Source organism: Chinchilla lanigera, unplaced genomic scaffold (genome assembly GCF_000276665.1).
Source record: "Chinchilla lanigera isolate Chin_1 unplaced genomic scaffold, ChiLan1.0 scaffold00025, whole genome shotgun sequence".
NCBI lineage: Eukaryota > Metazoa > Chordata > Mammalia > Rodentia > Chinchillidae > Chinchilla > Chinchilla lanigera.
This window is the reverse complement of record NW_004955426.1, coordinates 23654717-23667693: the sequence shown is the minus strand read 5'-3', so window position 1 is coordinate 23667693 and position 12977 is coordinate 23654717. Positions and strand designations below refer to the sequence as shown.

The 12977-nt window shown below is 36.4% G+C and overlaps 1 protein-coding gene across 6 annotated transcripts in view; it reads left to right on the top strand.

The window, feature by feature from the left end:
* Fyb (FYN binding protein) overlaps nucleotides 1-12977 on the top strand; it is a 155732-nt gene that overhangs the window by 109393 nt on the left and 33362 nt on the right. For all 6 annotated transcript variants that reach the window (XM_013514953.1, XM_005386235.2, XM_013514952.1 and 3 more), the window contains exons 4-7: nucleotides 8715-8761; nucleotides 9147-9166; nucleotides 9628-9662; nucleotides 10584-10704. In XM_013514953.1, the coding sequence (XP_013370407.1) occupies nucleotides 8715-8761; nucleotides 9147-9166; nucleotides 9628-9662; nucleotides 10584-10704 (223 nt within the window). The remainder of the gene's footprint in view (nucleotides 1-8714; nucleotides 8762-9146; nucleotides 9167-9627; nucleotides 9663-10583; nucleotides 10705-12977) is intronic.

Sequence of the window (12977 nt, the reverse complement as noted above, 5' to 3'; positions counted from 1 at the left end):
TTTCCATCTTCTTAAGGACTCCTATTAGCATGGGATTTAACTGAGTTACCAATTCCCCAAAATGTGTCCAAGAAAATGGATATATTAAGAGTCTTAGATACTCTATTGCTTAGATAATCCACAATTGGATTGTTTGAAAGGTAATTATCAGATGGAGGAAGAAGAAGACATGAAATCTGTTCGCTTTTCAAAAAAGAAAGCCAAAAATTGTCAGACTCATATGAGTAAGCACAAGTAAATTCCACAATGAGGAAATAGCTAGGTTAGAAAATTTCCCCCAGGAAGAAGAAGCTAGATACAGGAAATGAAAGCAAACTGGATCTTGAAAGCAAACTGCCTCTTCATATTCAGGCTGAAAGCTCATCTCTCTCATGAAGGGGACATTTACGTGTTGGTGCTCAGGTAGAAATACAGAATAGAGAGGTGGTTCTGTGTTTCTCCTACCATTACCCTCCAAAAAGTCTACAAGGCTGTTTCTCACGTGCCCTATTTGCCAGACAAATATTCCTCCTTTCTCTGAAGAGCACTCTCCAGACAAAATCAAATAGGTTTTTCACATTCATTTGACATAGTTTTGAGTCACTCCTTTCTATCTTTGCAATTGTAATTCAAGGAAAACCTGTGGACAAAACAAAGATTACTGCCTTTAGGGAGCAAGAAACAAAGAATCAAAATAAGAAACAGGAAAAAAATACTGGGCAGGGAGAGTGTGAGAGATGTTGGGGATAGAATGTTGTTAATTGAAACAGAGAGGAAGGCAGCTGGCTTGAACAAAAACACAAAGGAAGTAAGGGAATTAGTTAGACATCAAGAGGAAAACTGCTAAAGGGCAGCGAGCAGATAGAACACAGTGTTCAAGGACAGGGAGGAAGAAGCAGGGACTGGAGTAGGGATCAAGGGAAGCAGTTGGAGGGAAACAGCTCCTGTAGGGCCTTGTGAGTCCTGATAGAGATTGTGGCTCTTGTCCTGAGTGAAGAGAGAAGCCATGAGAAAGCTTGAGCAGAGCAGTGATGTTTTCTCAATTTTTTACATAGATCACCTTCCAGCTATGCTGAGAATAGACAGTACGTAGACAAATGTCAAAGCAGGGCTGGGGGGTAGAGCTCAGCAATGCAGCACCACTGCCGGGTAGGTTGGATCACAAATGTCAAAGCAAAGCACCCAGTTAGACAGATATTGCAGAAATGCAGACAAGATATGGAGTTGGCTGTAGCCAGGATGGTAGCAATGTGGTGAGAAATGTTCAGGTTCTGGTTGTATTTTGAAGGTAGACAATAGAATCTGGATTTGGGTGTGAAAAGGAAAGGAGGGGAGGGGAAGAGAGGGAAGGGGAGGGGACATGGGAGGACAGGAGAGGAGAGGACAGGAGAAGAGAGGAGAAGAGATCAAGAATGACTCCAAGTGTTTTGCCCAAAGTGACTGTAAGGATGACTCTTCCTTCAACTAAAATGGAGACACGCAGAGCAGCAAGTTTGGCTCTGAGGGAGGTAGGAGGTCATGGGTATGTTAAATTTGAGGTATCTCTTAAAATCTGGTTAGAAATGGCTTAAAAATCTAAATATTAAAGCAAACACTAGATCTAATGGAAGAGAAAGTAGGTGGAAGTCTTGAAGACATAGGGGTAGGCAGAGAGTTCATGAGTAAAAACCAAAGTGCACAGGAAATACTTCAAAGAATCAACAACTGGGATCTCATCTTACTGAAAAATTTCTGCACATCGAAGAAATCACCAACAGGGTACAAAGAAAACCCACGAATTGGGAAAAACTTTTAGCCAGGAGTCTATTGTCTGAGGGACAGTTGGCTATAAAAAGAAAGAGTTTCAGTGAGACTTTAGTGGTAAAATTTTGATTTGAAAAGCATAGGAACATCTTCACAGTTAGTCATGAGACTGTGAAGATGATCAAGGAAAGAGTATATAATCGGAAAACCAAAAAGCAAGGCCTGGGCCATCCCAGCTGTAGGAGTTCTGGGAGGAGAAGAGGCAAAGGAAAAACCAATAATAAAAGAAAAGGAAACCAGTAAATTAGGAGCCCTGGGAGCCAAGCAAGGAAGCACCAAGGAGGAGCCATTGTGTAAGTGAGTCAGATGCTGCCAAAGGCCAAACAGAAGGGGATGGAGGAGCTCAGGGAGCGATGCTCTCAGAAGGGGCGGGATGCAGGCCTGACTGAAACAGCTTTGACAGACGGAGGGGAGGGATTGGCGAGAGCTGGCAAAGACAACCACTTTAGAGAAAAGAATGGTGGAGGAATGGAATCAAGGTAATTTTTTAAAAAGATGGAAATAGCAGTGTTCGTTTGGATGGGAGCGATCAGTAAAGAGGAAAAATGATCATTGTGGAAAAGAAGGAATTCCTGGAACCAAGGATTGGAGCAATTTCAGTCTAGGGAGGCACTGGCTTCCCCAGAAGCTAATAGCTGATAAGGCTGAGTCCTCCTTCAGATGTACGCTGGAATCGCTGAGATCTGGGGACTCTCAGAGACAGGTGGGCCTCCTCACCTGCAGCTCGTTCTGCCCACTTCGAAGCTGTTCCCGGAAGTAACTTGTAATTAGGTCATACAGGTCAAATGTCTTGAAAGTATAAAAGACTGAAGGCAGGTAAGAAGGAGAAATTGTAAATAACTTTGAAAATGAAGTCATTGAGGCCAAAGTGATAGGCATTTTAAACTGTATTGTTTCCCCACCTAGTGGTCAGAATGAGTCTGTTACATTTTCTGCTGTTTTACTCAGACGTTTGAAGCACTGAAATGGATTAAAAGGCTATGTTTATCGTTAATACGGTTCCAATCAACATTTTAAGTGTAACAACACATTTCTTGGTTCCATTTTTTAAAATGAATTCTAATTCTAAGGGAATAATTCTTATGAGAACGGCCATTGGCTGAGTGTTTGGGTACATAAAACAAATTACATGGTTATTAATAGTAATGAGACTGGAAAAGCCAGGTAATGAGAACTAATAAATCATGGGAGTGACTAAGGTTAGCGAGGGAAAGATCAAACAGTTCTTCTCCTGAAGGCAGTCGCAGTTTAAGGGGTGGTCTTGGTAAGAATTCACCATAATAACTTTTAAATTAATTAGAAAGGCTTAGAGTCTTCCAGAACTAGAGACAATCTGTATCAATTGTCCATTGCCAATTCATTTTACCGAACTGCATTTGAAAATCCTTGGTTTAAGAAAGACATAGTTTTTAAATTCCTCATGGGTTAAGTACAGGGAGGTACTACACGCTCCAGAAGAAAAAAAAGCCACCGCATTTCTTTTTTGATAAGAGGAGGTAGAGGATAATTTGTCACTAAGATTTCCTCTTTTTTTTCCCTTTAAAAAAATAAAATCTCGGTAATTAAAAGCAAAATTTTGAAAATTTGAAAATAAGGCATGAAGATCAATGTCATTACGTCCCTGATTGTCAAAAAGTAGAGCCTTAATAGCTTCTAAAAATGACAATCTTAATACTAAATTATTGTAATTTCACTTTTCCTATGTAATTCTGTGTGCCGTAGAATAAAAACAAAGAACTATGCTGAAAGGCCTTCTTGAATAGACTTACTATCACAGCTGATGAGCTTCCTTTCCTGTCCCTTTACCCTTCCTCGCCTCAGTTTCTCCGTCTTTGGTGGTGTCAGGGCCTTTGTCTCTTCATCTCTCTGTGGAGCTTTTCTCAAAGACTGGAGAACTTTGAACAGTTGGTGACAATTTTTTCTGAGTCTATTCAGTATATTGGCATCTGTTCCTTCTCATTAGCTTTTTTCCCTTTTATTATTTATATAATTATTGTCATTGCTGTTGTTACTCTTATTTCATATTTATTTTAATCTTATTCATTATAAATTTACACCTATATAAAATACACTAAAACTTATATGCTATCATGTTGGGTCTATGAATAAATGTACGCAAGCAAACATTGTCTGTGGATAATAATGCTCTGCACGCATAGGTAGGTATACTTGTATTGATGTGCTATACAAATACCCTTCATTTTATAAATTTTTGTCATTTACCCAGGTGTCATAGGAAGTAAACTTTAAGTCTGGTATTTTGGATTTAACATTCTTTTAACAAATGATAATTGTCTTTAATAATGAAAGTTAGTTTAGCCTCTTGGTATTACTATTACACAACTCATTCATTAAAAAGTCAAAGACCTATCACTGTGAAAAGTATTCTAAAAACTTTCAAAACATGACAATCAAAATAATAAGTTAACTAACAAAGTGACAATCCCTTTGCCGAGGGGTTGGTAGTCTAGCAGGGAGAAGACAGGTCTGTAAGTCATTACTGTGCAATTATAAAGAAGGGCGGGAGAATCACTGCAAAGGGTGGATGGGTAACACATAGCGGCAGCAATAGGTGGGCTTCGGGCAGCCAGGGCCACCTGCCCAGAGATGTGTGCGGGACAGGTTTCCAGGACAGGAGGGCCACAGCAGGGGATGACACAAGGGGAGGATTGTTCCGGAGAAATACAGACCAAGTATGGAGAAACACGAAACCAGAGTATGTGAATTTAGTATTAATAGGTGGGAAGATGATGTAAGAAGAAAAAACATAAGAAATAGAGCTGCAAAGGAGCAGAGCTTATATGCCATGAAGAGGGCTGTACAGTTTATTCCATAGAATATCAATGTATCTTGCTATCTAAAGTATTTATATCTTTTAATTAGTATTAAGTTAATTAATGTTAATAATGCAAAGGCTTCATTTATCTTAAGTATTTATATTTACATTTATGTTTGTTATTAACTTATATATCCAGTAATTTTTATTTAAATAACAACTATTTCCAGGAGGATCTTTGATGAATAATTAAACAACCCAAACAGAGCCAAGCAAACTTTTCAAATCAATAGCTCTATTTATAAATTTAGCTGATTAAATTCTCTTAGATATTCTACATTGTATATGTAAGTGTAATATTTTGAATTTCATCTTCAACATTTCAAACATCAAAATGGACAAATTTAATGACCTCATAAAGCAAAACACTCTCATGACTCATAAATCTATTAAATTAAATCATGTCCAGTTCTCTTAAATATGTCAACAGAATTTGCAATTGGATCATTCTTATTTTTAAGCAGTATACTTATTATAAAAATACTTTAAGCATATAAAAGACAAGGACAACAATACCAGAAACCCCTAAATCCCCTTTACCAACTTCAGCAATTATATACATAATGATCAATCACAATATTCCTTCTTCTTACTCTGAAACTAATATCAAATATCATATAGTTTCATCCATAAATATTTCAGTAGTTATATCTAAAAAATAGACTCCATATATTTACATGAAATGTCAAATTAGTGTTGAAATTTCCAGTTGTATACGACAATATGTGTGTGTACATTTTGCTTAAATATGAAGCCAAAGTCTGTACATCTTTGTTGCATTATGTTTATAATTGTCTTTAAGATATGTTTACTTTCCATCTTTTTTCTTCCAATTTAAAGAAATTAAGTTCTTTGTGAACACTATTGGCACCTACAGTCTAGTCTTTGCTGCTCTTTTTTTATTTTTGGTACCAGTCAAGACCTTGTGCTCGCCAGGCAGATGCTTGTACTGCTGAGGGGCATCCCCAGCCCTTTGTTAAGGAAGTTTATGTGTTCTTCTCTCCTCTGTATTGTATTTCCTGAAGATTTGGTAGTTGCATGTAGATGTGACTTGACCAAATTTAGTTCTTTTCTGTTATTGTTTGGTTTGATTTGGTTTTTTGGGGGGAGTTTGTAAGATTCATTGTCTTAATTACCTTCCTTATCACTGGGACACAACACTCCAACAAACAAAGCATTAAAATAGGGAAGGTTTATTTTAGCTCAGTTTGTAGAGATTTCAGTCACCTGGCTCCAAGGCAGGGCAGAATGGCAGAGAAGACTCAATGAAACAAATGTCTTGACATGACCAGTGTAATGAGTTGACTAAGTGTGTCTTTACATTCAACCTAAACAGAAAGGAAGGCAAGCATAAGCTTAATTTTCAACTTTCAGTTTTTTTAAAACATGAGTTTGTTAGATTCACAAATGATCATTGTACCTCTATGTTTACCATCTCAAGTAAAGACTGAGACAGATGTACCCATCTCAGTTCTTCCTAGGCCGCACTACAAAAGAGGTATAGGAGGAATGAGGTGTTCTGGTGTCAGCAGCACAGTAGAGTGACTATCATCTACAGCCTTCTATGGTACATTCCAAAATACCAAGAAGAGTCCCAAGGTTCCCTATACATGGAAATAGCTGCTTTTAAGGAAGAGAAATGGTGAATTACCCTGATTTGAACATTACATTGTATATGTGCATCAAACTATCATATTATGTTCCATAATTCTGTACAGATATCTTGCGCCAATAAAAATATTTATTGATAGAAAAAGAAATTAGTCACAAAAGGCCACCTATTATATGATTTCATGTTTTAGGAAATGTCGAGAAAAGCAAATCCACAGAGACAGCACAAGGTTTAGTGGTTGCCAGAAGCCGGGGGAAGGAGGGGTGGAGGAAGTGACTTCTTAGTGGGCATGGAGTTTCCATTGGAGGTGATGAACATATTTTGGAACCAGATGGTGTTGACAGTTGCACAATGCTAACTATACTGAATCTCACTGAGTTATACACTTGAAAGTGGCTGCAATGATAAATCTATTAGGTACATTTTACCACAATCAAAAATTAAACGAAAACAAAGATCTGTTAGATTTGAGTATTGGCCAGGAGAAAAAGAGAGGTCCATGGAAGTGGTGAAATGTACCTCTCAAGGAGAAAGACAGGCAGATGTCAAGCCACCTTTTTCTTATACCAGTTTCACACTCTGTCTTTATATCCCCAAAATTCCAAAACAGGAAAAATAAAAACTGTGAAAAAAATAAAAGAAAAAATTTTCCTAAACCATACATGTCAAAGTGATAAGAAGGCATTTCCAGAACATTCTCTTCAAACGGAGAGGATTCATTTTTCAACCAGCATCCAACACTCTTTCTAGTTTCTAAAGCAGTTTGAGTAATGATTCTGAGAGTCATATGATCATATTTTTGTATGAGAAAGATCATGTTAGCAAAAGTTGCAGAAGGGCCTGTCAAGATGAGGAAAAGGCAGAGAGAGACAGAGACAGAGACAGAGAGAGAGAGACAGAGACAGAGAGAGAGAATGAACAGGCCTTGGCTATAGATTTCAACATGGAAATCACCAACATTAAAATAACAAGCTGTGGGAATGTATGAAACCATTCAGGAACAACTACAGAGTGAGGGAAGAAAAGAAAACCAAAACCAGAACACAAAGGCAAAGATATATCATCACTGAAAGAGGAAGTTAAAGAAAATAAACTCACAAGGAAAATTGGGGGACAGTAGCCACAGAGACAAGCAGTGAGCCAGGAGAGATTTCTCATGGAAACAAACAAAGGAACTGTAAAAGGGCAAAATGTCGAACAATGTCAAGGGCTGCAAAGCAATGAAATAAGAGGTGGGCTGAGAGGTGTCTGGTGGCTTTGGAAACTAAAATTTTTCAGAGTAGTTTTATGAAGAAGTAGTAATAGAAGACAAACAGTAGTCAATGAAGAAATGATCAGGAGCAGCAGAAATAGCAAACATAAACGATTTTTTCTTCTTAGATGTAGAAAGGAGGATTATCTTATAATGTGAGCAATTCAGAAAAGCAAAGAACGGTTTGCCTTGTATGGATGAGAGGAACCTGAGCTAAGAGAGAAAAGAAACAATGAGATATTTAGGAACGAGGCCAGAAGGAAGAAAATGAAAATAAATAACGTGATAGTGCAATATAAGAAAACATTCTGAAGGACCAGAATTACTGAGAATTCAGATGTAATTCAGAATATAAATGGAAAGAACTTGGCAGAGAGAAGATAAAGATGGACATAACTTTAGATAAATTTATGGGTTAACTCATAAGCAAATACACTTTCTTAAAAGAATTCATATCCAATTACTGCTATTTTATTGAACTAAAAAACAAGGCCATCTAAATATAGGGGGGAGGAGATGGATAGAAGATTTGAAGAAAGTAGTTCAGGGTTTGAATGGGTATGGAGAAAGAGAAGAGCGAATAGGAAAAGAGTGATAAAGATTATAGAATAATGAGAGTGAGTCTAGATTACATGCCAATTATTTTTAATGTCCAAAGTCAATAAAATTGGTGATTATCTTAGCTCAGCTAATGGATATGAATAAGAATAGAAAACATAAATGGTTACATAGTTCATTAAGAATGTTGGGGCCCAGGTATTGATAATACTGTTAAGAGCACTTGGAGTTACGTGGCTGAGAGGAAGCACCTTGGAGTCTAAACCGCTAAGTGAGCAAAGCAAAGAAAGGGGAAACCATGTGGAGAAGGAGTTGGGGATTGGACAAATTCTCCTTGCTGTGTTCACCATAGAACCAGTCAAATGCCTTTAGAAGCCAGGACTGAAAGATCCATTTACTGTAAATTTGATGCCAAACACATGACTCCCTTGAAGCAATGAATTCATTTTGCACATCCACTGTGGATACTCAAGCTGTACTCACGCTTCTCAAGGCTCCATTTTTTGCCATGGTGGCAGGATGAATATGTGGCTAAAGCCTATTCTGTGTCTGAAGTTGGGAATCAGAGCAAATATTAAAGAGAAAAAAAATTCAAGCAATAATTTTTCCCTTTTGGACTGTAAAATGAGCATTAACTTGCTCTATTTTTACTTTTTCTTCATTCTTGTTTTTAGAAGCCCTGTAAACGAAGAAAATCAAGATGGTGTCATGCATTCTGAAGGTAAGGGGCAAAAATATTTTATTTGTTACCTTAATTGCAGAAAGGAATGAGTCCAAAAGTTTAAAAAATTTGTGGATTTTTTAATAAACTTTGTTCTCATCAGCCCAAATGTACCTGCCTTACATTAGGAAATAAAGTGTACCTTATTTGTTAGCTTTTGCATTATTTTATGAAAGTCAATGAAATGGTTTTATGATTCAATTACAAGTATCAAAAAAGCCATAGTAAGGATCTTAGGCATGTATTCTATTCTGTACTTCTATGTCTTTCATAAATCATCAGTTCTATTAGCTTATTAACTGTTTTAAATATTATCATAATTATATCCAATAATTACATGTCAAAGTTCTTCTTAGTATATTAAAATGATTTTTTTAATCCTTAGGTCCTGGAAATCTAGAGGAGGTCAGTTTTTAAAATTTTTCTTCTCTTATGATACTGCTATATTTAAAATATTTAACAATTACTGTGATTCATTTCCTACTGGCATAAACCAAACATAAAATTTTAATGAGTAATGATGGTATTTTTCCATTTGTAATCTTAGTTCATCTAAAATGCTTGAGGCTTTAAACAGCAGTCAGTACAGTGACTCATAGGAATGTCGTAGTGTGGAACATAAACTCATGTCTGGCTGCACATCTGAATGATACAACAAGAGAGAAAATGAAGTATTTTTGTGCTTGATTCCTTCCTCTATCGCCTAGAACAAAAAAAATGTAATTTTTTCACACAATCCAAACTTACTTATACTTAAATTACATAAATTCAAAAATGCTTGTTTTGTAAATATTGATCAATGAAGGATGTGTATGTTGCCTTTTTAAATAATTGAAATTAATCATTATCTCTGTTTTCCTTGACAGGAACAAGAGAGTGAAGGAGAAACATATGAAGACATGTATGAATTACATTTTTTTACCACAACAGTTTTCTTCTAAGTTGAATAGAACGTTTTATAAGAAGGAGCATGGCTATACACCACCATACAAGGGAAAGCTTTACTGGTTGGCATGACGGGCTTGTAGGGTAACCTTTGTTTCAATACAAAGGACTAAACGTTCTTTACTTCTGTAAGGGTTCTATGGAGGACTGTGCTAACAAGCTGCTCTGTGCGAGGCCCGAGACCTGCTACTACTAGAGAGACCGCAGGCAGGGACCTCGACATAGGAATCCGTATTTCTTCCTCTCAGTGTATCCTGGAGCAAATGGATTAATTTATTTGTTCTGCCTTTTCCACTCAGGCAGAGGAGAAGCTCTGGAAAGTAGTTTAACACAGCATCCAGATGCCAAACTTCCAGCTTGCTGAAAAATGTTAAAAATATCTCCCAAAAAAGTCTCCAAAATGGATTATTAGGTAGTCTAAGATAGTTCTTGAAATGTGAGTGAAAGTAGAAGAGAACATTTTAAAATCGTATTTTCAGCTCATGTATCTTAATTTTCTACCTAGTTCTTATTCAACACATTCTAACAAAGTTATGAACCAAGGTTTGCCTGTGTGTCTTAAATGCATAGTCATTGTGCCTAGAAGGAGAAGGAGATTCATAAGTTTAATTACCCTAGCACACAAGGACAGAAACTTTCTAACAGTGTCTTATACTTGGTGGCATAAGGTGTAAACGTCAGCAGAGCCCCTGGAAAGCACCCTCATCTTCCTTCCTCCTACTGGCTTTAAAAATAATCTCACACATCCAGGGTTGTCTTACCTTCCTCTGCACTGCAGACAGCATGTTTGGTGGTGGGGAACAACTTCTGAGGTGTGTGTGCCCTGACGCACCAAGCCCTGCAGACGCAGAAAGAGCCTAAGTATTTGTGTCCACAGAGAAGCCTCCAAAGAACGAGACAAGAAACGAGAAAAGGAGGAAAAGAAGAGATTAGAGCTTGAAAGAAAGGAACAGAGAGAGAAAGAAAAGAAAGAACAAGAATTAAAGAAAAAATTTAAAGTAAGAGCTTCCTCCCTGATCAGTGAAACAGCAACATCTTTTTGTGACTTTATCTCAAGAGGGGTGCTATTCTTGAAAACTTGCTTAGCCAGAGAATTAATTATGGCTTTCAAAACAGGATCTATCTTCTTAACAGTAGTTTTTGTCCAATATACTACCTTTCCCTGCACTAAAACATGTAATATGAAAATATCCAAATTAAATATAATTTTGAAGCTTATAACCAGTAGGTATCCAGGAAATTTTGTGTTTATTGAGTGAGTGAATATTCTATTTATTACTCAAATTCAGCTTAACACTGCTTGTTACATGTTTCCAATTGGCATATTTAGTCCATGAGTTTAAGACCACACACACAGTAGTGCCCTCATGGTGTGGAATACAGTGGTGCAAATGAAACCAGTGCCCCTTAGATGAACCAGATTTGTCTCAGGATAACATTTCCTTGAATTACTCCAGTTGCTGGTGTCTAAACCTGACTTGCACATTTGCTTTTATTATTTATTTATTTTTGTCTTTTTGAGACAGGGTCTCGCTATGCAGTTCAGGCTGACCTTGGTTTCACTTTGCAGCCCAGGCTGGTCTCAAACTTGCAATGATCCTCCTGCCTCAGTCTCCCAAGTGACGCGATTACAGGCCTGTGCCACCTTGCCTGGCTTACATTTGCTTTTATTTCAAGCCTCTGTACATGTTGACTTCTAATACCTACTGTTTCCCATCCCTCTTTGTCTACCTTGATTCTGACCTTCATCTTTTCTGATCTCTGCGCCTCTTCTGTTAGTACTATCGCTAGACAACACAAGCAGGGGCTGTGTTCTCATTATTCCATCATCACAGCCTATCTGGTACGGGTCTGGCATCTCAAATATATTTTGAGTGACTATCTGCATTACAAAACTATTTTTCACTTTAAAAACAATTGATATGATTTTAAAAACATATATTCCTCTGGAACATTTAATACACTGTTTTAATTTAATTTTGAGGTGATTTCCTGATATATATATATATATATATAAATATCAGGAATCTGATATTATATATATATATATATGAAACATTACAGTAAAGTTAAGGCTCAAAAGCACAGTGCAGGGAAAACATACAGCTAAGAGGCATTTGGACAGATGTGGATGAGCTTATTCCTTAACTTCTATGAGACTCAGATTCTTATGCTTTAAAATTAAATAAATTACATCTTTACAGAAAGTTTGTTATGAGATGAAATAAAATATTGCACAAAACTTACCACATGCATCACAGATTATCTTTAAATTTTGAAAAAAAGCCACTATATACAAATAAGTCATGATTATGTTATAAATATTAAAATGTCTTACGCAAAATGCATAACTAACAATGTTTATATTTTTCAAGTGGAAAATTAATGTCTTAAATGAAAATCTACACAATACAATTCCTAAAGGGATTGTTTATAGTTTTTAAGGAACTGTGTGAGATTTTGTTGTTGTTGTCATTTCTTTTCGAAAAAATTTAGTAAGAAAAAGAATGTAGGGCTGGGGATTTAGCTCAGTGGCACAGCGCCTGCCTGGCAAGCATGAAGTCATGAGTTTGATTCCTGGTACTGGAAAAAAAAAAGAATGTAGAAGTCTTATCACTAGATATAAATCCAAAATTTTGCCAAGATTAGGACTTTATAAGCTATCTTCCTCTCATAAAATGTTAATAGATATTGGGTAAAAAATTAAATAAATGTACCATCAATATCATGGCATACTGTATTTTAATCCAAGCTTTAAAAAAATCTTACTGGTATATAATTGATATGGCATAATATGACATAATAAATTTAGTAAAATACAGTAAATCTTCTTCAAAAATCACAATGTATATTTGCATACCAAAAGTTCCAAGAAATTCTATTGAAGATGCCAATTTAGGATTAGGAAATTAGAGGTTTAGGATTCATAATCTAAACTAGTTTATTCCCCTGCTGTCAAGAAACCACCATACTATACAGGGAATTAATCTGAAAAAACTTACAGAAAATTTGTTTTTTTTTTTTAATTTATGAAGCTATTTCTAAATGTTTTCTTGTTTATTGCAGACAATGTCTACTTCAAATTTATCCATAGGTACAAAAAAAGGGGTTTTTTTTTATATAAGAAAAGAGAAAAACAAATTGCTTTCCCCACAGTACAGCATACCTCCCACACCACCTACCTTTCCTTTTCCTGTTTTAAGCCTACAGAAAACAGAATAACTACACATCTGGGTGTAGTCAGTGGTAGAACACATGCATAAGGCTCTTG